Source organism: Myxocyprinus asiaticus, chromosome 41, assembly GCF_019703515.2.
Source record: "Myxocyprinus asiaticus isolate MX2 ecotype Aquarium Trade chromosome 41, UBuf_Myxa_2, whole genome shotgun sequence".
NCBI classification, from domain to species: Eukaryota; Metazoa; Chordata; class Actinopteri; order Cypriniformes; family Catostomidae; genus Myxocyprinus; species Myxocyprinus asiaticus.
In genome coordinates this window covers 1,781,349-1,807,500 of record NC_059384.1, presented here as the reverse complement: position 1 = coordinate 1,807,500, position 26,152 = coordinate 1,781,349, and the positions used below count along the sequence as shown (strand labels likewise).

General features: G+C 35.8%; 2 protein-coding genes across 2 annotated transcripts in view; both read right to left on the bottom strand.

The window, feature by feature from the left end:
* Positions 1 to 1,292: 1,292 nt before the first annotated feature.
* On the bottom strand, positions 1,293 to 5,794 carry cebp1 (CCAAT/enhancer binding protein (C/EBP) 1). The gene is made up of 3 exons (XM_051682712.1): positions 5,635 to 5,794; positions 5,202 to 5,486; positions 1,293 to 5,010 (listed from the first exon to the last, which is right to left on the bottom strand). Exons 2-3 carry the CDS (start codon positions 5,484 to 5,486, stop codon positions 4,693 to 4,695), a joined length of 603 nt encoding a protein of 200 aa, XP_051538672.1. The 5' UTR covers positions 5,635 to 5,794; the 3' UTR covers positions 1,293 to 4,692.
* A 5,003-nt stretch (positions 5,795 to 10,797) lies between these two features.
* Positions 10,798 to 26,152, bottom strand: part of ttc21a (tetratricopeptide repeat domain 21A) — a 30,271-nt gene continuing 14,916 nt past the window's right edge. Inside the window, exons 9-24 of the mRNA XM_051682557.1 lie at positions 19,322 to 19,531; positions 18,896 to 19,134; positions 18,604 to 18,676; positions 18,401 to 18,508; positions 16,043 to 16,184; positions 15,848 to 15,948; positions 15,325 to 15,513; positions 15,107 to 15,217; positions 14,938 to 15,019; positions 14,703 to 14,853; positions 14,114 to 14,270; positions 13,831 to 14,019; positions 12,100 to 12,324; positions 11,824 to 11,944; positions 11,664 to 11,731; positions 10,798 to 11,331 (exon numbers count right to left, since the gene is read on the bottom strand). Of these exons, the coding sequence (XP_051538517.1) occupies positions 11,254 to 11,331; positions 11,664 to 11,731; positions 11,824 to 11,944; positions 12,100 to 12,324; positions 13,831 to 14,019; positions 14,114 to 14,270; positions 14,703 to 14,853; positions 14,938 to 15,019; positions 15,107 to 15,217; positions 15,325 to 15,513; positions 15,848 to 15,948; positions 16,043 to 16,184; positions 18,401 to 18,508; positions 18,604 to 18,676; positions 18,896 to 19,134; positions 19,322 to 19,531 (2,244 nt within the window). The 3' untranslated portion in view covers positions 10,798 to 11,253. The remainder of the gene's footprint in view (positions 11,332 to 11,663; positions 11,732 to 11,823; positions 11,945 to 12,099; positions 12,325 to 13,830; positions 14,020 to 14,113; positions 14,271 to 14,702; positions 14,854 to 14,937; positions 15,020 to 15,106; positions 15,218 to 15,324; positions 15,514 to 15,847; positions 15,949 to 16,042; positions 16,185 to 18,400; positions 18,509 to 18,603; positions 18,677 to 18,895; positions 19,135 to 19,321; positions 19,532 to 26,152) is intronic.

Below are 26,152 nucleotides of genomic sequence, written 5' to 3'. Positions count from 1 at the left end.
TGCAGTGGAAGCCACAGGAAGACTTGAACGCCCCCGTTTAGTGATGCTATCACCAGCACGCTGTCCCACATGGTGTTGAAATCTCATCTGTCCCGTTGAAGCTGGGCCTGAGCTCCTCAAACTCAAATAACCGCGTCATTGTGCCCGTTTGAAAGGAGGAAAGATGACATTCTGTTATTGTGTTGGCCAATATATCGCAATCTCCAATCAATGCAGATTTCAGTGCACCAAAATTATTTTACAAATAACCAAAATAACCACTTTAATGGTCGTAAAATATAACATTGTTTAGTTTAGCATGAAATATCTTATTTTGTATCATATTTTAGTAATATCTGTTGGGTAAACAAGTAAACAAAACCACACTGGCATACATTAAAGGAATATTCCGGATTCAATACGAGTTGAGCTCAATCGACAGCATTTCTGGCATAATATTGATTACCACAAAATTAATTGTAATCTGTGTTCCAGTGAGACACTTACAATGGAAGTCAATGGGGTCAGTCTGTAAACATTAAAATACTCACTGTTTCAAAAGTATAGACACAAGGTGTAAACAATATGTGTGTAAACATGATTTTAGTGTGATAACATCACTTATTAACCACATCTGTGTAAAGTTATAGTCAATTTTATAACTTCCTTGCCATTGCAACGTAATGCCGTAAACCATAAAACCCTAAAACGACCGTAAAACAGTGATTTCAACAACTTTACAGCTTAAATACATGAGTTTTAATGAAGAATTAATGTAAGTGCTTTTAAAAAATTATAAGCTTTACATTTCTGTCTTTAAACCCTCCAAAAATTGACCCCATTGACTTCCATTGTAAGTGTAACCTCCGTTTCTTGCTTTTTTTTTTCTTTCTTTTTACTTTTTTAAAAAAAATTTTTTTATAGAAATTAATTTTTGTGGTAAATGGTAGTTTTTCAATGTCAGGCCAGGGCAGCTTGTCAAATGTATTTATTTAATTTTATTTGTTTATTTAATTTAATTTAATTTAATTTTATTTAAATGGTCATATTTTATTTTATTTTATTTTATGGTAGTTTTACAATGTCAGGCTAGGGCAGCTTGTCAAATGTATTTATTATTTTATTTTATTTTATTTAAATGGTCATATTTTATTTTATTTTATTTTATGGTAGTTTTATAATGTCAGGCCAGGGCAGCTTGTCAAATTTATTTTATTTTATTTTATTTTATTTTATTTTATGGTAGTTTTATTTTATTTTATTTTATGGTAGTTTTACAATGTCAGACTAGGGCAGCTTGTCAAATGTATTTATTATTTTATTTTATTTTATTTTATTTTATTTTATTCTATTTTATTTTATTTTAGTTTAGTTTTACAATGTTAGGCTAGGGCAGCTTGTCAAATGTATTTATAATTTTATTTTATTTTATTTTATGGTAGTTTTACAATGTCAGACTAGGGCAGCTTGTCAAATGTATTTATTATTTTATTTTATTTTATTTTATTTTATTTTATTTTAGTTTAGTTTTACAATGTCAGGCTAGGGCAGCTTGTCAAATGTATTTATAATTTTATTTTATTTTATTTTATTTTATTTTATTTTATTTTATGGTAGTTTTACAATGTCAGACTAGGGCAGCTTGTCAAATGTATTTATTATTTTATTTTATTTTATTTTATTTTATTTTAGTTTAGTTTAGTTTTACAATGTCAGGCTAGGGCAGCTTGTCAAATGTATTTATTATTTTATTTTATTTTATTTAAATGGTCATATTTTATTTTATTTTATTTTATGGTAGTTTTACAATGTCAGACTAGGGCAGCTTGTCAAATGTATTTATTATTTTATTTTATTTTATTTTATGGTAGTTTTATTTTATTTTATTTTATGGTAGTTTTACAATGTCAGACTAGGGCAGCTTGTCAAATGTATTTATTATTTTATTTTATTTTATTTTATTTTATTTTATTTTATTTTATGGTAGTTTTATAATGTCAGGCTAGGGCAGCTTGTCAAATGTATTTATTATTTTATTTTATTTTATTTTATTTTATGGTAGTTTTACAATGTCAGACTAGGGCAGCTTGTCAAATGTATTTATAATTTTATTTTATTTTATTTTATTTTATTTTATTTTATTTTATGGTAGTTTTACAATGTCAGGCTAGGGCAGCTTGTCAAATGTATTTATTATTTTATTTTATTTTATTTAAATGGTCATATTTTATTTTATTTTATTTTATGGTAGTTTTATAATGTCAGGCCAGGGCAGCTTGTCAAATTTATTTTATTTTATTTTATTTTATTTTATGGTAGTTTTATTTTATTTTATTTTATGGTAGTTTTACAATGTCAGACTAGGGCAGCTTGTCAAATGTATTTATTATTTTATTTTATTTTATTTTATTTTATTTTATTTTATGGTAGTTTTACAATGTCAGACTAGGGCAGCTTGTCAAATGTATTTATTATTTTATTTTATTTTATTTAAATGGTCATATTTTATTTTATTTTATTTTATGGTAGTTTTATAATGTCAGGCCAGGGCAGCTTGTCAAATTTATTTTATTTTATTTTATTTTATTTTATGGTAGTTTTATTTTATTTTATTTTATGGTAGTTTTACAATGTCAGACTAGGGCAGCTTGTCAAATGTATTTATTATTTTATTTTATTTTATTTTATTTTATTTTATGGTAGTTTTACAATGTCAGGCTAGGGCAGCTTGTCAAATGTATTTATTATTTTATTTTATTTTATTTTATTTTATTTTATTTTATTTTAGTTTAGTTTTACAATGTCAGGCTAGGGCAGCTTGTCAAATGTATTTATTTTATTTTATTTTATTTTAGTTTAGTTTAGTTTAGTTTTACAATGACAGGCCAGGGCTATGGAGGACGAAACCTGAAAAATAATAAATGAATAAATAAATACACAAATACATATATAAATAAGTTAATAAATCCATATATTTGTGCATAAATAAATATATAAATAATTAAACGTGCGAGGAGATATAAAAATAATTAATAAAATAAATAAATAAATAAATGCACCCATTAATGCAAAATATTACAATATAAAACGATTGGGGAAATGCAAACATGTTAATGGAAATGTAAAATTGAAAGTTGATTTTTAATTCTATATTTCTTTAATCATACATTTATTTCAGTATTTATTTTTCCTTTGTGCAACATGCTAATGAGAGGATGTCAATCAAACATCAGCAGGCGGACTTTATGACACCACTGGCTGATCATTGTAAAAGTGCTTCGCTTGACTATGGAATTAATAAGGAAAATACTGAATTTTCACTATCAATTAATAAAAGATTAGCAAAGGATCTCGGCTTTACAATTTTCCAAACTATTCGCTGCCTCACGGAGCAACTCTGCTATCGACCTTCTCTTCACCATGATGAAACTGCAAACTGCCCCCAAAAACTGTTGCACCTGGAATCAATAGTTTGACTATGATGTCTGAACAGCTGTTGGCATCCTCTCATTAACATGTTACGTGAAGGAGAAATAAATACAGAACAGCATACAGAAATAAAAGAATGATTCAAGAAATATAGAAATGTAGAATCAACTTTCAATTTGCATTTCCCCAACCATTTATTTATGTTTTATATTGTATTATTTTTTGCATTGATTGGTGCATTTATTTCTTTATTTGTATATCTCCTCAAACATTTAATTATTTATATATTTATTTATGCATGAATATGCAGATTTATTTATTTATTGATGTTTATTTATTAACTGTTTTTGCAGGATTCGTCCTCCATACAGGGAATCTTGTCACATTTATGTATTTTATTTTATTTATTTATTCTATAGTTAGTATTTAATATTTTAAATATAGAAAAGCTTTTTTTTTTCTACAGTCAGTGCCAACATACAGAAGTTTATTATTGTGACAACTTGCCCCATATAGTGTGATTACATGCATCTTTTTGTGGACAGTAACAGCAAAAAAAAGTACACTGCAAATTCTGTCTTATATTCTGGTAAAAATATCCAAACATCCTTAAAACGAGACAGAAATGACTTCAGAAAGCAGAATGACACAAGATATTAATTTCAGATAAATCTAATAAAATTTGGTGATGTTTGTGCTTAAAACTAGGACATTTATTTTTCTTCAAGTATCCGGCATCTTTTGTCATTGCAGTTTAAAAGCTTATTTTTGAATGTATAAACATAAAAAAAAAAAACCTACCCAGGGAAATATTATAAAAAAGTTGACTATATTATACGGTATATTATATATAATACTTATAAAAGTATAAATAGTACGCTATACGTATAAAAGGTGTGACAACTAGCCCCTTATGAGCATGTCCCCGTATTTAAAAAGCACCAGGAAAAGGCTTACGTTATTTACAAGGTTTAAAGATTTATTTAATGTAAAACTCACATTTTATCTCCAAAACTACAATGGCTTCCTTATTTGCTGTAATGTATAACTCAATGTTCACTGTGACCAAAAAATCCAAAATAAAGGATTCCCTGCTTTTTTAGATTTTTGCAACTAGTTGAGATTTGTCAAATGACTCAAATATGCCAACAGTGAAATCATTCCCATGTACATATTGGGAAATTAAATGTACCATATCATATCAACTTAGACAAAAATCACAAAATTGACGGAAGCCTCACATCATTTTATCATGATCAAAAAACCTCCAGTCTCCAAAGGCATTCAGCAGTTGTCTTCTCCGGTGATGTCCTGCTCTTTCACCTGTAGGTGGCGCTGTGATAGATAGTGTCTAAGTGCGTCCACCTCCTGTGACAGACGCTGTATGTGCAGCTGCAGTCTGTGATTCTCGTCCTGCAGCTGCAGCACTCTCTGCTGGGTGAGCTGCACACGACGGCGGGCTTTATCGCGACTCTTTCGCACGGCGATGTTGTTGCGCTCTCTGCGCAGGCGGTATTCGATGCTGTCTTTACTCAGGCCTCTCTTCTGACCGGGCAGCCGGATGGTGGACACCGGAGGGGGGAGAAGAAACTGGGAAAAATCCTTCCCGGAAATAATAAAGAACAAAGAGTCAAATTAAAAGTGATGCGCAAGAAATGTAGGCCTAGTGAGCTGCCTTGCTGCCTATATGAGGCCTTAAAATGCTGCCTGCATAGGCAGCTCACTAGGTATTAAGAGAACTGTACTGTGTGAAATGTTTACTAGGGTGAATCTCAGTTTGTGTATGGTGTTACCTGTTGATTCTGTTGCGATGCTCTCTCTGTGTTTGTGGAGGTCAGACAGGTCGAATAGGGCGGGTAGGTCAAACCCATCATTTGCTCCATGCTTCGGGTGTCTTGTGTCTTGGGAAACCCTTGAAGGCCCGTCGACTGGCCATACAGGCCACCGTCCATCTGAGACATCTGACTGAGTGCCAGACCGGTGGGGTCGGAGTTCAGAGACAGGGTGCCGACCGAAGAGATGGAGGTCGCATTTTGGGGTGTAAACATACAGATGGAGGCAGGTGGACTGTTGGACATCTGTGGGAAAAGACAGATTCAGATGTAACGCACCATGACACGTTTTGTCACCGAATTCAAAACAAATTCAAACAACTTAAAAAATACGATTCACAAATGTTGTGTTTGACAGGGTCTGGTTTAGAACAAATGAAAAGCTTGTACTTACGGTTTATAAACGCTGCTCAGTCAACTCTGTTGAACGCTCTCCTCTCTTCTCATGCACAAACTGTCTGTGTCCTTCCAGAAAATCCGTTATACAGGTAGTTCAGCAGTCATGACACCATCATTTCCTCTGTCACAACCTCTCTCTCCCCTCCTTCCCCCTCTAATTATTTTAATCTTGCATCATATATTGACTTCTTTTTTTCATTTTCCCTTTGTTGTTCAAGTATTATTGTGGAAGCACGTTTAACATTCTTTAAATTCTGCACTCTTTGTAGCCCAAATTCATGGTCACAAAACATAAACATTTCTGTATGACAAAGTTTAGAGGGATTTCCGAAGGACTTGTTTTTTATTTAGAATGATTTCATTCTTTCAAAAACAATCCTTTGTGTGTCAAACATGCAAATATAGACAAGCAATAACTATTTATGATAGTTATTTATGCCAAACTTATAAAATGAGAGTATTATCTTGAATATCCATAACAGTGGTCTACTGATATGTTTCTTTTTTATTTATTTTTTTCATAGTTGATAATTATTAGATTTTGTCCATCGTCCAGTGATCGGTGAATATTCTTGCTTTAGTGATTTTGCATTGAAAATTAAATTAATTTATTTAAAACAAACTGCACTCCAAATGAAACGAAAAAGCAATTAAAATAACGAAGTGATCAAAACAATAATATATATATATATATATAAAGTAATCACCTTTCCATTTACCGTCAGTCAAGTATCCGTCTAAACATGCAGGCGGAAAATTACTAACACAAATGAAGACATAAAAAATAATAATTATGATAATAATAATCACTGAGATATAACTCGTGCTTCGAGGTGAATGTGTATGATTTAATCACAGATGTATAGGCTGCAGAGTTGCGTTCACAATGAACTGTTCTGTGGAAATGAAGTGAACTGAACTCAAAGCACGTCCTGAGATGAGACGTCTGAGGTCATTTACAGCAAAAAAAAAAAAAACATTCAGAAGACAGAAACGAAAAAAGAGTGAGAACCTTTTACATGCGTGTGTTCCACAAGACTGCACGCCTCTGTACAAACAGCGTGTCATATATGTGCATAGACGCTTTTCTGTCATCTGTTCTTAATACTATAATAAAGTGTGTTTCTTCAAGTGCAAGTCTGTGAGTCTACGGGCAAATTATTTGTAATATTAATTTGATAATAATAATAGCATAATAATAACACTGTGTAAGAATGTTTTTTTTTTTTTTTTGGTTCCTGGGTAGTAAGTGTTATTCCCTAATTGCTTATGCCTCAAAAGTATAGAAAATGGCTATTATTCCCCACAAACTTTGCTTTTGTGACCAGGACAGTGATATTTTGAAATGTATCTATTTCCAATGAGAAAACGGGCGAATTTGTGTCTTTTCGTTCACATAAAGACAGAAAAAAACAACATATGAATCCAAATGAACATGTGTTTATACTAAAGTAATATTCAAAGCCGTGCTGCTCCATAATGGTAACAAGTACCCATCTCTTCCCCTGGCTCACTCGGTGCACCTCAGAGAGGATTACAACAGCATCAAGACCTTGCTGGACGCCTTGAAGTATGATGAGTACGGCTGGGAGGTCAAAGGAGACTTCAGAATCGTGGCATTCCTGATGGGTCTCCAAGGTGGTTTTACCAAGTTCCCCTGCTATCTTTGCCTTTGGGACACCAAGGCGCACTACCACAGGCGGGACTGGCCACAGCGGACCGAGTTCTCTGAGGGGAGGAACAACGCCAAGTGGGGCCACTGGTGGACCCCCGGAAGGTGCTGATGCCACCACTGCACATCAAATTGTCCCTTATGAAACTATTTGTCAGAGCTCTAGATAAGGAGTCGGCAGCCTTCAAGTACCTTCAAGACCTCTTCCCTATGCTGTCTGAGGCAAAGGTCAAAGCCGGTGTCTTCATCGGACCACTGATAAAGAAGGATTTTGGATTCATATGTTGTTGTTGTTTTTTTCTGACTTTACGTGAACGAAAAGACACAAATTCGCCCGTTTTCTCATTGGAAACAGGAACATTTCAAAATATCACTGTCCTGGTCACAAAAGCAAATTTGTGGGGAACACTTACTACCCAGGAACAAAAATTGTGTTACATAGTGTAATAATAATGTTATACATTAACGGGAAAATGAGCCAAATATCGTCTTGACATCATCAAAGTCATCAGCTATTGATCACTCTGACCATCGTCGATCCCCGAGATCATCGTCTGTGCATTTCTCTCTATAAATGAACATAATGTTCAGACAGTCTCTTTGCTGGTTTTTCCATCTCATTCAGGATCATTACCGCTTTTACCGGTGTCGCTGCGGCTCGCTTCATGCGTGCGCTTGTGAAATGTATATTTTAAAGGTTCATTATTACGGTTTAGTATTTCTCTGTAATGTAGAACAGTGTTAGTAATGTTACTTATAACATTCTCTCTCAGTGCTGGAACTCGCCCCCCAAAATATATATATATTTTTTTGTAATTAACATTTTTATTGATACATATGCACATGACAGTGGAAAAACTCAACACATATATAAAGAATCAACATTTTACATTTAAACCTTACTAATACAATCTCACCCTGACCCCTAACGAACACCCCTGTGGTCCCACATAACACACACACAATCCAAATATATATATATATATATATATATATAAATAAAACAATAATAAGCATACATGATTAAACTAAACTACACTCTCCACATCCCCTCCCCGAGAGTCCCCACAAAAAACTAAATATTTGCCCCATTTTTTAACAAATAAGTCCCTAAACCCCAGACTTCTACTTACCGCTTCCTCAAATGCAGCTACCCTCCCCATTTCCACACACCACTCCGAAAAAGAGGGTGCTCCACTTGACTTCCAACCCCTTAAAATTACTTGCCTGCCGATAATGAGACTGGTCAGAACCCAATTTTTTATGTGATTATCCCCTAAATGCATGACCGCCCCATCACCCAAAATACAGAGTCTGGGACAAAGCAAAACCTGAGTGTTCAAAACATCACACAAATACCTCCGAACCCTCAACCAAAACTCCTGGATCTTATCACACCCCCAAAAGACATGGGCTGTGTCTCCAACTTCTGATTGGCATCGCCAGCAAGTGGGTGTGTCTTTAAGATCAACAAAATATATATATTTAAGTAATTAAATTAATATCATAAACGTGCGACTAGTCGACTAATGGCTTAAATTAACGGCTACTAGTCGACTAGGAACATTTTTAGTCTGGGGCAGCCCTACAAGCAGGTAATGTGTCTGGATATTTTATTTTTATTAAATATTTTTATTTTTATATATTAAAGGGAGTACAACCAATAATAATATGATGTCATGTTTTTTTACTTTTTTATTATTTGTATTATTATACTATTATTATTATTATTATTATTATTATATATATTATTTTATGATTTTTTTTTATTTTATTTTTTTATTGTTGCAGGCTAAAAAGGCATAAAAAAATTATAGTAATAATTTGTAAATAAATAAATAAATAAATAAATAAATAAGGCTCCTAAAAAATAAAAGACTTAATTTTCCTTATGCAAAATATATTTTATAATTTTTTATCTTTTAATTTTGGAGTTGTTTTTTTCTTCAGAGAGGCAAACTACTCACCTTTCAGCTAAAGTCATATTTTTTTAAACTAATTTGCCCAGATTTTTTGGTAAAATTTTCTACATTTTCCTTATTAAAATCACTTGAAAGGGTTAGTTTATATGGAGGACGAAACCTGCAAAAACAATAAATAAATAAATACACAAATAAATACATCAATTAATAAATAAAGCTGCATATTCATGCATAAATATATAAATAATTAAATGTAAAATAAATACAGAAATAAATTAATGATTAAAGAAATATAGAATTAAAAATCAATTTTACATTTTACATTTCCATTAACATGTTAATGTAACATGCATTTCCCCAATCGTTTTATATTGTAATACTTTACATTAATGGGTACATTTATTTATTTAATTATTTTTATATCTCCACGCACATTTAATTATTTGTATATTTATTTACGCGCAAATATATGTATTTATTTACTTATTTATTTTTTTGCAGGTTATGTCCTCCATAAGTTTAAGCTTAAACACTTTAAGAGCTTTAAATGCAACAAACAAATCAACTAAAAATATATATCTAAAACACCTGCTTTCTCACCTCTCATGTGTTTGTATCCCTGCTTCTTAAACTGCAAGAACTTGTAACTAACAAGGCTGTACCTGTAAAACGTCTGTCATGTGGGCTCATCGTCATATACTTAACAGCGCCACCTGCAGGATGAATGACGTACTGCAATCAGGACGTGTAGACAGACATTTAAAAAATAAGCATATGTAATACAGTAACATATATTTATATATTTAGTTTAACATATATACAGTATTTATATATTTTAGAGGAGAGACACTGTATCATAATAAACAAAATATAATAAATAATAATACCACATAATTAATATATTATAAATAATAAATTAAATATCATAAATAGCTTTCTCTCACCGTCCTCTCTACTTGTGCTTTGTATTAAAGCACTTCTCTTATTACTGCCTCCTTACGATTAATCGCTTCTGTTGTATTCCTCAATCATAAGTCGTTTGGATACAAGCGTCTGCTAGATGAATAGATGTAAATGTAAATTGCCACAAAAATGAATTGTATGGAGAGCATAATTTCTTACCTCCTTTTCAGAGTTTGTTTATTGGATACTCCATAGTTAGGTGTGGCTGTATCAAAATAACCATGAAATACATCATTTTACTTTTACATATCAAACAACAACAATAACATAAAAGCAAGATAAACCAAAAGCAGACATACCTGTAGCTCTGTCTCCATATAAAATGTATATTTGATGTTTAAAATATAATTTGGGAACCGTTTACGCTGAATAAAATAGCACACCGTTAAAATACTTTAAAATGTATCATGATTCCATACTTTTATTCCCATTAATACACTATATAGTATGATGGTCTGAATTTATTTTGGTTGTTTTTTTCTTTTTAGAACAGATATAAGTATATAATGCTGGTAAGTTTGCATAAACAATCTCTTACTGAAACCATGACTGACGGTTTTGGGATTTGTGGATATGAGACATTGTTATAAATCAGTATAATCATTTAAATAGCACTTTTAGACTATTTTAAAAGGCTGTGTATCCAAACCAAGTTCACTTAACATTAACTTAACATTTACTTTAAATGACGTCACAACTGAATAAACATATATTTGTGCTACTACAGCAATTGCACTGACATCAGATCAGCGTATTAAACATAAAAAATGTGCTTGAACAGATTACATGTCGTTCAACATCAGGTATTTTCAACGATACATGTTGTTACATCCCAGTGCTCTCTCTCCACTTTTGTTACTTTGGTCCTTAACATCTAGACTAACAAAAGAGATCAAAACATAACAAGTCGGGGCTCGTCCGGGAGGACCTAACAATGTTTATAAAACCATTAAAACACAAACACATATTTGGATTTGAATATGGTCTTTCTATACAACATCTCTCTCATTGACAATACAAGTCTATTAGGAGGGAAAATGGAACGCATCAGTGTAGCTCACGGTCGGAGAGAGATCTGAGCTCGGGTCAGAACTTCAGTCTGGATCTGAGGATAGTCTGGATAATGCTGCAGAACCTAAACAAAATCACAACATTAGATATGAACCAGCCCAGTAATCCTAAAGACGACTTAAAACCAACATCTACAAACAATCAATCACAGAGGTCATGAAGTTTTGGCAGTAAAATCCTCCCGTTTACAGACTGGTGAAGAATGTAAGAATTAGAGGTGCACAAAGTGCTAACCGGGCCAAATCTTGTTCCTCTGGTTAGGGAAAATATTAGCTAGCTTAACATAAACATGCATATACTTATTACACATTTAAGTACTGTAGGTGTGCCTCACATCCATAGTTATGAAAAGAAAATCAGTTTGTGATAAATAAAGTTGTTCTGAGGGAAACAAACCTGATGACAAACATCGATAGCCTGCGTGTAATTCTTGCACTTCAGATGATTAAAGGCAAGACGAAATCCTGTGATGACATTCAAATACAAGCTGAGTTAAAATGTCATTTTTTTTAATCTGCATGCATTTTTTGAAAGGAGTAATAAAAAAAGTTACAACCGATTGCAGGATCTACTCTGTTGCTGTATTTCCAGGCGAGTTCATACTGTAGTGCAGCATCACTGAATCTCTGCTCATTCTCCATCATAAAGCCCTGATACTCATACGCTTTACTACACGACTGAAAGATTACAGTGGGAAAGAAATATGGAGATAAAAGTGTATTATTCTAGTCACCGTTTAAAGACTAGTTCTAGTGTCTAAATACGCTTGGTTGATCATACAAACTCTTCATCCAAAACAGTTCCCCAAAAAGAGCACCCAGCAGAATCAAACCTTGTTTTGTCGTGTACAGATGTCCAGTAGTTTGTCCACTTGTGGGTATTTTCCCATCTTTATATACATGTCAGCTAATAGCAGGCTCGCATTCTCCAAGTGATCAGTGTTTGCATCGTTCCACTCCATCTTAGTGAGGCGTTTCAGGAAGTTCCTGGCTCTGGGAATCTGCTTCAGCTGAATGAGACCTTGAGCTGCTACAAGCAACGACGCCTCCAACATTACCTGCAGACCACAGACAAGAACCTGAGGACTGTCTTTGATTGTTGAGTTAAATTACTTTTTTATCATTATCATACAAATAGTCTGGAAAGAATGGAAAGTGTCCAGCACATTGACTTTCAGTCTAGCGACCTTCTTTACAATTAGTGAAATGGTCAACGGGTATTACAAAACTCACCCACCCATCCACCCATCCAATCATCCATTCATTCCATCAACCCATCCATTATTCCATCCACCCATCCATCCATTCATTCCATCAACCCATGCATTATTCCATCCACCCACCCACCCACTAATCCATCCATCCATCCATTTACCCACCCATACATCCATTAATTCACCCACCCATCCATCCATCCATCCATCCATTCCATCAACACATCCATTATTCCATCCATCCAGTAATCCATTCGTCCATTTACCACCCATCCATCCATTCATCCATCCACCTATCCAACCATCCAACCATCCAACCATCCATCCATCCATCTATCCATTGTTCCATCCATTCATCCATTCATCCATCTATCTATCTATTGTCCCATCCATCCACCCATCCTTCCATCTATCCATTGTTTCATCCATTCATCCATCCACCTATCCATCCACCCACCCACCCATCCATCCATCCATCCATCCATCCATCCATCCATCCATCCATCCACCTACTCACCCATCCTTCCATCCTTCCATCCACCCATCAATTCATCAATTCATGCATCCATCCATCCTTCCATAAACCCATTCATTATTCCATCCATCTAACCATTACTCCATCCATCCATCCATCCTTCCATAAACCCATTAATTATTCCATCCATCTATCCATTACTCCATCCATTCAACCAAACATCCATTCTTCAGTCCATCCTTTCTGTCCATCCTTCCATTCATTCATTCATTCATTCATTCAGTCATCCATCCATCCATCCATCCATCCATCCAAATAAATACTGCCATTTTTAATTGCTCCATTCCTTGGCAAAACTAGTGTATAAAAAGCAAAACAAGTCCATTAGAAAGTTAAGGAAACTAAAGTTTTGCTGATCGAATTAAGTGACTTGCATTAAAAGTCAAATTGAAAAGCAAATCCAGCAGCACTTGTGGAGTGGAGAATAATTCAAACTTTATTTTGCCAACACGTTTCAGCATCTAGGCATTCATCAGGGCTAAAACAATACATGCGGATAAAAGGGTTTTTCAAACACAAACAAAGGCATCCCATGTGATTTCATTCTAGCCCACTGATTGGTTGTTTGTTCATTTGAACTCTGCCTTTGTTGTATTTGAAAAACCCTTTTATCCACATGTATTGTTTTAACCCCGATGAAGGCCTAGTTGCCGAAACGCGTTGGCAAAATAAAGTTTGAATTATTCTCCACTCCACAAGTGCTGCTGGATTTGCTTTTCAATTTTACTCTTCTTTTTTCCAAGCATTTGTTGGTCTTGTGAAGTTGCACCAGAATAACTCTACAACATTGCATTAAAAGTCCCCAGCAGTCTTACATTCTTGGAAAGCATGTCAGTGAGCTCCAGCACAGCTTTCTCCACCTGTTTTGTTTCTTTGCTGTAGATCAGACAGAGGTTAAACAGCAGCTTGACTTTATTCTGTTCAGCTGTAGATCGTGGATGGAACATCTTCAGTAGATTGTGAGCTGTATTAATGCCCGTCTGATTCTCTGAATCACTGATCAGGTGACTCACACTGGAGAGTAAACAAAGAGATAACTGGTAAATACTAAGAAGAAGAAAAATTTGTCCAGACTTTCACAAGTTCTTCTTACCTCATGTCCTTTGGACCTTTATCTAAAGCCTCTCCTCCAAAAATCTCTTTGTCTGGGTTCAGACAGATCTGGACCATCAGTTCTACAGCCCTCTCACCCCACTTTGTATCTCCTCTGGCCTTGTTCAGATGTGTCAAGGCCTCAGTCACCTGGTAGGTATGCCTGAGATGAATAACCCCAAAAAAGCCTATTATGTTCACTCTCTTATAAAGAATAATGTCACAGTCAATAAGAATCAGTTAGTTATATCTACTAGCCCCTCAATGGCTTAACTTTTCCAAATGACTTCCAAACTCAAGCATTAAAATAACAAATTACTTTTGTTTAGAATGACCACCAATTTTAAACATTCATGTACTTCATACGGTTCTGAGAAAAAGATGAGTCATCAATATTGTTGGTCCATTTAGCTATAAACAACAGACAAATTCAAATTCAATTTCTTTAACATTTGTTCATAACTAAACTTGAATTCATGACAAACACGAACACTTGCATTTGTGCTTTTTTACAAGAATGAACCTTTATAATTATACCAGAAATGATGTGGTAAAGCTTATCGTACAGTTGTGATATTGACTGTTTGACACTGACCAGAAGTAAAGACCCTTGCAGTAATTAAAACCCGGCTCTCTGACCGTCAGTGGACAAAACTTTTCACACGCTGCAAAAACAGATTGGATGTCGTCTAGTTTCCCCACTCTGCGTAGAATATGCAGAAACCGGGCCATGGCGTGAAAGTTGTCTACCGTAAATGGAAGCAGAAAATGAATATTCTAATGTAATTATCTGAGATTGTACTACTTGAGAAACTGATATTCTGTGGCACCTGGGTATCGCTCCAAAATATTGGCATAAGTCTGGACTGCTTCTTCTCTCTGGTTCTTCCAAAACAATGTATCGCCCAACAGCTGAAGGCACAAACAGACATACATGGATGAATCTCTTGCAATTAAATGCTTAGTGTGTCATTCGGAAAACAGTAATACAGTTCATACCATTGATGCATCGGTGTGGTTTTGGTGGAGTTGCAGTATCCTCAGACATTGCTCTTCACAATAGTCCAGTTTCTGATGCTTAAAATATAACTGAGCAAGATGTAAGGTTATCTGCATTTGGACAAAATGGTGCAGGTGTCATTTAAACATTCTCGCCAAGCATCGGTCAACAAACCTAATAACCACATTCACAGAGAAACCTGTTGGCAGTGACTGACCTCCTCATTGTCTGGGCTGTAATTCAAGGCATCTGTATAGAGTTGTTTGGCCATCTCCAGGTTGTTGCGAAGGTGAAACTCCTGAGCGCAGTCACAGCAGATGACCGCCAGCAACTTCCTCTGTTCCTCTGATTCTGCTGGCTGCTCGTTTGTAATGCAACTAACAATCTTCTTCTGGAGATCATGAGCCTGATAAAAGAGCAATAGCATGAACTAGATTTGTACTTTTTCTGAATAAAATATTGCCCGTGCAAAACTCACCAACGTTGCTATGCACTTTTTGTGTTCTGAGTGGTTGCTTACTAGCCCAAGACAAAATAGTCTACCCTCAAGTCTCTATGTAGTTCTGGTCTGTAGTACCTTCTTTTATGGGAATTTTTTTCCCCGTTTCATCATCAGCCAAGATAGGAGCTGCTCTTGTATGCCGCTTGTTTACACAGACAAATAGCTACCCGGTAGCATTCCACCCAGTGGCCTGACTTGCTAAAAAGACTTTGATATTACTTAGCAAATGCTCACAAACCTTTTGCACGATGGTCTGAGCAGACTCATTCCTAGCATGCAACACTCTCGCTAGCACTCTTAAAACCTTCACGTCATTCATCATGATTGTCAATGCAGCAGCTGCAAAAACAAACAATTACAATCTATAGGGCAATAATTCTGTACCTCGTGACATTCTATGATGTATATTTTACAGTGAGTTGTAAGTCTATACTGTGTTCATGTTCCAGGGCCTCCTCTAGAACACGCTGAGCTTCCTTAAATCTTTTAAGCTTGAGGAGAAGTTCGGCCAGTTCCACACTCAAGACAAAGTCCTGCACATCGGCCTTCAGAGCCGTTTCATAGTAGCTCACAGCCTGAAAGATGAGGGTGTAATTACAGAATTGGACACTTAAGACACACTTTAACGCATGGGTGTTTCACCCAAACATTATAATATACTTCGGGTCTTTAGCGAGCCAAGGTTTGTAAAATGTGTTATACTTGCTATAGTTTACTTCCAGGTTGCTTCTTCATTAAATAGCAATTTAACAGTGCCACCTTGAGTAACAAACAGCCTGTTTAAAGGGGTCATGATGTGAGGAATAACATTTTCCTTAATCTTTTGACATATAAGAGGTCATTTTACTATATAAACATACTGTAAATTTCAGAACTGAAAACTTCCTCAATATAAAAAGAGCATTTACAGTGTATTCAGATACCTTTCAGTTTTTTCTTTTTAATAAATTTGCAAAGTTATCAAAAATCGGGTTTTTGCTTTGTCATTATGGGGTATGGAGTGTAGATTCGCTTATGTTTTCCTCTTTTGTAAGTCGCTTTAGATAAAAGCGTATGCCGAATGAATAAATGTAAATGTAAAATGTAGATTGATGTGTGAAAAAAATAAATATTTAAAGCATTTTAGTATAAGTCTGCAACATAAAAGGGGTCTGAATAATATCTGAATGCACTGTATTTAAACCAAGCTGCAAAACCTTCTAGATTGGAATCTGTGGAACTTGTGATGTCACAAGGACCAAATACATTTACATAAGACTGCCTCTTTTTAGCAAGACATCAACGCCTATTTTTCGTCATTGCACCCTTGGCCCCACCCACTGGCTCTCAGTCAGTCACACAGGTGAAGAGGATAAAAATGGGCCTGTCATGGGACTTATACAGGACACCTTCATGTGCCTATCTGGATTTAAATGTTTTCTACATAAACATGCACGGCTTTGACCATTATAATGCCTCTTGCACCGCTTTTAAAAGACTCGATGTGAAGTTGTAACTCTAAAAAGGACACCCCCATTCTTTTCATCTTGCTGTCTTGCTGTTGTGCTGTTTTGAAGGCATCCAGGACAGTTTTTGCACCCATATGTGCCATTTTAATTGTTGGTCTTTTTGTAAACATGGACTAGATGGACGTCTTGGATCGTATTGATGTGTTTCCGCAAAACACTGGTGATGTGCGCCACGTTTTAAGAGCAGTAAAGGCACAACTTATAAAAATGCATCTCATTCAGCTGCTGCCACTGACTGGGAGAAACACATGCCGATCTGTGTGTAAACAAACCGGGAAAATGTGAGATGTTGCTCTGGTGAAGACCGGCATTTCTGCTTTGGCCTGTTGAAGCACCCAACATCAGCGTGGACTGTATTACGTTTGCCTATTCAGAAGATTTCAGTGTGGATTGTATGTGTTTTTGGCTCATATCAGCGTGGATTGCTTGAGAAACAGTCACAATATGATTCAATGCAAAGGAACTTTTATTGAAAGATGGGGCAGTTTAAAATGGACCATTGGACAAAAAACCATAAGTAACCAAATCCATTCACGAATGTTTAAAATGTCATGACTGTCTGATAGTTTATGGTGCTGCTTGAGTGAACAGTTTGATACATTCAGATTAAATGTGTTGGGTGTACGTTATGTGTAAACCCTTAAATTATAGTTTTATAATGTTGTGTTGAGTTTGTTCATTTTCTTCAGATTGAGTTTCAAATATGGCTGGATTGGAAGGGCTGCACGATGTTAGCCAATCACAACAGTGGGTGTTCACAGTGAAGTCTTAAAGGGCCAGACAGCTTAAAACTGAGTGTTTCAGATAGAAGGCCAGAGACAGGGTGTAAAATTATTATGTATGACTAAATTATGACTGTTTTTGTGCAAAAAACTTTACTAACATTATAAGGGGACCTCAGGGAAGATAATAAAATGATATAAAAAAATAAATTTAAAAAAAAGAGTATGTCATGACACCTTTAATGTCTGTGTAAACGCATATGGGATACTGATAATTCACCCTTGTTGCGCAGAAAATCAGCATGATAAAGTAGACATTTGTATGTGAATTTAGTACCTCAAGAAAAGCGCAAATATATATTGTGACACTATTACAAATCTTGGGTACACTATCGACCTCACTCAAAAAAAAACCAAAAAAACATTTCAGTCTATTTTTAAGATTTACATATTTCAATTGTGTAACAAATTCCCATCAAACTGAATTGAGTCATCTTTAACAAAATTCAATCAATAAAACTTTGTGGTATATTTAACTGTATGCATACAGAAAGCACTTGCCTTGTCATATTCATGGGCTTTTACTAAAGCGTGGCCTATTTTCTTGGCTAATGTGGTGTCTTTGGTAGACATCTCTGCTTCTTGGTAAATCTTGACGGCTTCCTCTGGCTTTACAAACAAGAGTTTTTAATGGTCTTTAAAGGCCTTGTGACAGGTTTGGTACTGAAAAGCTACATGGAAATTCTAAAATATGAAATATATACCTGGTTTATCTTCATAAAGGCATCAGCCAGCAAGATACTAGTATAAGGTCCAGGTACCTGCTCATTTATTTCTCTGAAAGATTTAATATTCTCTGAAGTTAATATTAAACTTTAATAATTGCACATCACAAACAAACATTTAAAGAATGTATAAAGACAGTTTAAAGACATTTTTGACAGCTTCAGAGTGAAATATATTCTTTCTTTATATGTATGGTGAAATATGACAAAGACATGTTCATGAAATTCGAGAGATTTGATCACTCATATAAAGATTGAAAGAAATTCTCACCTGTAACATGCAACGTAAAGTTTCTTATTGCTTCTTCTCTCCAAGTAAATGTGAGCCATTTTCTCTCTGGCTTGAATGTATGTCGATTCATTAGGCAGAATGTTTTGCAGAATGACTACAGCAGTGTCCACATCATCTCTCACTAAAGCCAGATCGACATCAGCCAGCATGACGCGTGATTCCTCCGGAGTTCCTTTAAAGCTCAGAATGGCGTCTTGCAGAACTTTAGAAGCTTCATGCTTTTGAAAGAGAAAAACACATTCCTTCAATACATGACAATTATTATATACTGTATACTACAAGTATATATAAAGAGGACCAGTGTGTTTGTTGAATACACTAGTCTTGAAGGCTAATATAATTAAAACACTGAATGTTTAAGTAAATGCCCTACAGAGGGATCTTGGGAAAGACCACTCACTGTACCTGTTCTCCATTGAGTCTCCGGGCCTCTGCGAGCTCCAGGAACACAGACACTCGCTCACCAGTGGAGACTGAAGACTGTGGCCCCTCTAAGGGCCTTCGGACCCCTGGCATGTTCATGGCAATGCTCAGGCACTGGATGGCGCTCTTCAGATCCCCAGACCTCATCAGAGCACGAGCTTTGAGCAGATTGAACTGGAGTCCATCTCGCACCTGTCAAAGACACATTGCAGTAAGTCACTGATTAAAAATGGTGAGAATTTAGCTTCAGATTACCATTAAATTGGTCATATGATGAATCAAAATTTAAGCGACTTACACATGAGGAACATAACAATCAATTTGTCATATACAAATGTCGACAATTTCTGCACTTTCCTCTTACACACCCACAGAGCTTGTAAGGAAAGTATGGTTTGACGTTCAGCTATGTTTTGCACGTTGGGGGAGAGAAGGAAACCGGGACCTATCAATTGCGACTTTTGCTGTCCGGGAAGATGATTTGAACTGCAATATGATAAACATCATCTAATATTGCTGCGCTTAGATAAAGTTAACCGTTATTTTTGTTCTTCCAGTCTAAATTTTTCACTTTTACAGTGGCAAGAAAAAGTATGTGAACCCTTTGTAATTAGTTGGTTTTCTTCATTACTTGTTGATAAAATGTGATATCATCTTAAAGTCACAAATATAGACAAACAACAATGTGCTTAAGCTAAAAACACACAAACAATTATAATCTTTCATGTCTTTATTGAACACATTCCATTAAACATTCACAGTGCTGTGGAAAAAGTAAGTGAACCCCTAGGCTAAAGATGACAACCAAAAAAAAAAAGCTAATTAGAATCAGGAGTTGGCAAACCTGGCATCCCGTTAATGAAACGAGATTGGAGGTGTGGGTTAGAGCTACTTTGACTTATAAAAAGCACTCAAACATTTTGAGTTTGTTATTCACAAGAAGCATCTGCTGACGTGGAGCATGCCTCGCAATAAAGAGATCTCAGAAGACCTACAATCAAGAATTGTTGATTTGCATAAAGCTGGAAAGGGTTACAAAGTTATTTCGAAGAGCTTAGATATTCATCTGTCCACAGTTAGACAAACTGTCTATAAATGGTGATGATTTAGTACTATAGGTACTCTCTCTAGAAGTGGCCGTCCAGACAAGATGACTCAAAGGGCACACCGCAGAATGCTCAGTGTGGTAAAAAAGAGCCCTAGAGTGACAGAGAAAGACTTGAAGGAATCAATGGAACTGGTGAACATCTCTGTTCATGAGTCTACTATATGGAAAACATTAAACAGGTATGTGTTCATGGCAGGACATCATGAAGGAAGCCGCTGCTTTCCAACAAAAACATTTCTACATGCCAGAAGTTTGCCAAAGACCACCTTGACACTCCACAACGCTACTGGGAAAATGTTTTGTGGACTGATGAAACTAAGGTTGAATTGTTTGGGAAGAACATGCAGCACTATGTATGACGTAAAAAGGGCACCGCATGCCAACAGGAAAACATCATCCCACCAGTGAAGTACGGTGGAGGGAGCATCATGATTTGGGGCTGCTTTGCTGCTTCAGGGCCTGGACCGCTTGGCCTGGATCATCGAGGGAAAACTGAATTCCCAAGTTTATCAAGATATCCTACAGGATAATGTCAGGGTGGCTGTGCACCAGCTGAAGCTCAGTAGAAGTTGGGTGATGCAGCAGGACAATGACCCTAAACATCAAAGTAAATCCACTACAGAATGACTTCAAAAAAAGAAAATCCACCGTTTGGAGTGTCCCAGTCAGAGCCCAGACCTTAACCCAATAGAGATGCTGTGGAATGACCTCAAGAGAGCCGTTCACACCAGACATCCTAAGAATATGTCTGAGCTGAAGCAGTTCTGTAAGGAAGAATGATCCAGAAATCCTTCTGAACGTTGTACAGGTCTAATCCGCAGCTACCAGAAACGCTTGGTTGAGGTTATTGCTGCCAAAGGAAGATTGACCAGTTATTAAATCCAAGGGTTCACTTACTTTTTCCACAGCACTATGAATGTTTAATTGGATGTGTTCAATAAAGACATGAAAGATTATAATTGTTTGTGTGTTGTTAGCTTAAGCACATTGTGTCTGACTATACTTGTGTCTTTGATGAAGATGACATCACAATTTATCATCAATTAATGCAGAAAACCAGCTAATTCCAAAGGGTTCACACACTTTTTCTTGCCACTCTCTCTCTCTCTCTCTCTCTATATATATATATTTTTTTCCATTATTATTATATAAAGTAAGTTTTCTTTAACATTTGAGATTATAGAGATCATGAAGAAAACATCCTTAAACTTTCCGAATTCATAACGTTCTTCCCAGTCCAAAGCGATTATTTACTGAAAATAAATTGACAACATGACACGTTCTGAACTTCAGCATACGCTTCAGGAGAATCTCGATGTTGAAAATAGGCAGCTGAAGCTGATTTAAAAAAAATCCCTGATCATTACAGTCTGATATGATTTCAGTGCAGACTGTTTTGTGAATCTGTCACAATATCATGCTTTGTCAGAAAAAGATTATTAAAAAAAACTACATTATCACAAGAAACCTTTTTTTTTTACTAACATTACATAACATTATTATTAGTGAATATGATGAATAAATAGAAGAAATAAATGATGAAAATGTTTGACATTACCCCTTTAAAAGAGGCCTTCTCTAAAATATTTCACACATAATTTGTCACACAGAAAAATAATACGTTTCAATCAAAATCAACCAAATGAACTTGACTGAGAGTACAGTTGTTTACTTCAAAGTTAATGCTGACACCAGATTCCAGACAGCTCAAACATCTGCTGTGTTCTCCAGCGTGCAGGTGCAGTCGTGCCTGCAGTAGATGCATCTCTGGCATGATCGGCTCTTTCTGCATGCACACGGTCAGCAGGAGTTGTGCTGTTCTGTGATCACCTGAAGAGGCATTCTGGGATCATTACAGATGGCCAATCATGCAGTTTCACAGAAAGGTCTATTATCCGCTCAAGTTGATAACGCAATGTATGCAACTCTGTTTCTATATTTTACCTAGAAGGAATTTGATGTAGGCCATATAATAACAGCCCACAGACAGACCAGGAACAGCTTTGATGACTGACTCTAAAATCATGTTTGAGTGTTTCAGCCAAAATGGTTGAGTCTGTCCAGGAGCGAGGGGAATGTCCTGTGAAAGATAACAAATAAATAGATAATTCAATAATAACATGCTTTATAGTCACCTTTTGTTACGTTTTCATAGTGCAGTCTATCATTGCAGGTCGCTGAAGAAATGTAACCCTTCCTTGGTCTTATGGGTCAATTTGACCTTTTTGAATTTTTAACACATAAGTTGATTACATCAACTTAACTTTAAGTTTTCTAATACACCATGACATCCTCCACAGAGGTGACCTGAACCGGGTTTTTTAATTCCATGTATTTATACACAAAGCTACAAAAAAAGTCCCTACGTTGTCCTTAAGGGTCAAGTTGACCCTTTTTATGTTCAATTTCAAAAGCTTGTAATAAAGGCTCTGTTTGTTCTCTCTCTCTACTTTTGGTCTTAAATCGTTTGTATAGGTGCCAGCGAACACTAGAAAAAATAAACTATCACAATATACAGACTGGCAGGGGACGCACCAATGCAGCTTCTAAAATCTTGTAATAAAGGCTCTGTTGGTGCTATCACCCTACTTCTAGTCTTAGATCATTCCACTAGATGGCAGAAAATACTTGGGGGGAAAAATATCGATCACACTATACAGATCTGAAAGGCAGTGGGAGCCCCAACTCCGCCCATAGACATCCAGTCTTTTATGAGAAGCCTCGCCGTAAAATTGTTGAAAAATGTTTTATTGTAAGAACACTCATAATTTCACTCACTCACTCACTCACTCACCCACACAGCACATACGTACACACACAAACACACACTCACCTACACAAACACACACAAACACTCACACAGCACATAAGTACACACCCCCACACACTCACACAGCACATAAGTACATACACACAGAGACACACACACACACACACACACACACACACACACACACACTCACACAGCACATAAGTACACAAACACAGAGAAACACACACACACACACACACACACACATACTCACACAGCACATAAGTACATAAGTACATACACACAGAGAAACACACACACACACACACACACACACACTCACACAGCACATAAGTACATACACACAGAGACACACAGGGACACACACACACACACACACACACACGCACTCACACAGCACATAAGTACATACACACAGACACACACACACACTCACACAGCGCATAAGTACATACACACAGAGCCACACACACACTCACACAGCACATAAGTACATACACACAGAGACACACACACTCACACACACACAGTACATAAGTACATACACACAGAGCCACACACACACTCACACACTCACACAGCACATAAGTACATAAACACAAACACACACTCACCTACACAAACACACACAAACACTCACACAGCACATAAGTACACACCCCCACACACTCACACAGCACATAAGTACATACACACAGAGACACACACACACACACACACACACACACACACACTCTCACACAGCACATAAGTACATACACACAGAGCCACACACACACTCACACAGCACATAAGTACATACACACAGAGACACTCACACACACACAGTACATAAGTACATACACACAGAGCCACACACACACTCACACACTCACACAGCACATAAGTACATAAACACAGAGACACACAGAGACACACACACACACACTCACACAGCACATAAGTACATACACACAGAGACACACACACACACACACACACACAGCACATAAGTACATACACACAGACACTATAACAGCTTTTACTTTAGGTTATTTTCTACAAAATTAGTCTATTTTTACGTCTCTCAGCTTGTCTGGGTATATAATCCACTATGCCTCAAATGTCCAGAAAAAATGCAGTTCAGCTAAAGAAAAAAAAAAGTATTATACACAAATCATCGTTTGAATATGTTCCTGACTCTTGACTATTTTTGAGGCGAGCTTCCCAAAAAAGACGATGTCTATGGGCGGAGTCACAAACCACATTGGGGCGCCCCCTGCTTTCAGATCTGCATGTTTTGACAGAAAAAAATATATTTTTCTAGTGTTTGCTGCCATCTAGTGGAATGATCCAAGACCAAATGTAGAGAGATAGAACAAACAGAGCCTTTATTACAAGCTTTTGAAATTGAACATAAATATATATATATATAATATTTTTTATTAAATATAACCAGGACTTCTTCTTGACATTTTCGAAAGAATCACCCAGAAATAGTCCCAGTTACTTCTATAGAATTTGGGGGTCCAAAGGGCTTAATTGTCTTAAAAATAATCTAATTGGTCCTAAAAACAGGCTTTATTTTCTTTATGTAAAACCTGACTGCTTTTTTATTTTTTGTCTTTGGGGTGAAATGTTACCTGGACTTCCTTTCTTGAGGTGTTACTGTTTGATTATTTGAATTGATTCAAATCGAAATTAAGGATAAAATACCTGATTTGACTCCATGTGTAAACACACTATTTGCAGGAGGAAATTAAGGTTCAGATTCTGCAGGTATTCTACTCCATAATTCAAGCCACGCAGAGTCAAGAAATGGAGTTCAGTGGCTTCTTTAAGCAGTTGTATCTCTGTCTGCCCTCCTGCTCTCTGCTTCCTGGACAACATGACCTTCAGCAGACACACTTCCTGTCCAATGAAACACACTTGACATTACAGTTACACTACGAGTGTACAGATTCAAAACCAATTGGCAAATAATCAGAATACAGTACAGCATCTTCAGGCTTTTATATTACAGTTGTTTGGCTGATACACAACACTAAATACAATCGTGAAACATTCAACTGGGCAGCACACATTATTGTTGAATTAATTCAGGTAAGGAATAACAGAGGGCACAAAACAAACACTGTATTCCAAGCTGGTGTTTGGGGGAAAACAGGAAGAGTAAATCTGGAATTTTTCAGCATTGTACCGCAGTATTTCCCAGTGACTCTTGCACTTGACAGAAGAACTCAAGCTGCTGAGCTGCTTCCTCAAGCTGACCGCACATCAGTAGACATCTGATCATACCTATGAGTGAGAACAACATTTACCATATGTCACTACGCAGTGTGACTTTAAGGATTTTCATTTCCCGGGGGTTGATATTTATTAAAAGTTACATTTGTTATATGACAGGTCACAATTAAACTGACTTGGAAACTTTTTACCAGGCCTTCATCATTTATCTGTTTTAGCCTCGTCCCAGACCCAGACTTTCAATATTAAACTATGAAAAACAATTGTAAAAATAAAATAACAATTATTGCATGTTTAAAACTATGATCATCTAAACAAAGAGTGAAGTAAACAAACCATTTCAATATTTACTGAGTATGATTTCAATCAATTTATCAAAAATTACGTCTGTCCCACATTTGTGGTGTCATTTCCATCACAACAAACAATTTTGCCCCTAATAAAGTTGTCAAAAGTTTGTGTACTTGTTAACCAATTGTATCATTGAAGAGCATGCATGAGATCAAATATGAGACAAAACAAAGGGATATATCAAATATTTGTATTGGGCGTCATTTCCAATCAAGCTGTAATTTTTCCAAATTACGCAAAAAGTGTGAAAAAACGATTTAACTGTGTGTATTTAGGATAAATAAGCCTTCGTCCATTTTATTTGAAAAAGGTTAAAAATGTCATGAGATGTGCTGGAAATGACACAAATATGACA

What these genes read in the sequence shown, in the direction of transcription:
- cebp1 (XM_051682712.1), bottom strand. Translation starts at nt 5,486, where the DNA reads ATGTCCAACAGTCCACCTGCCTCCATCTGTATGTTTACACCCCAAAAT. An exon ending in CATCGCAACAGAATCAACAG is followed by an intron (nt 5,011 to 5,201) that starts GTAACACCATAC and finishes ATTTCCGGGAAG; the next exon opens with GATTTTTCCCAGTTTCTTCT.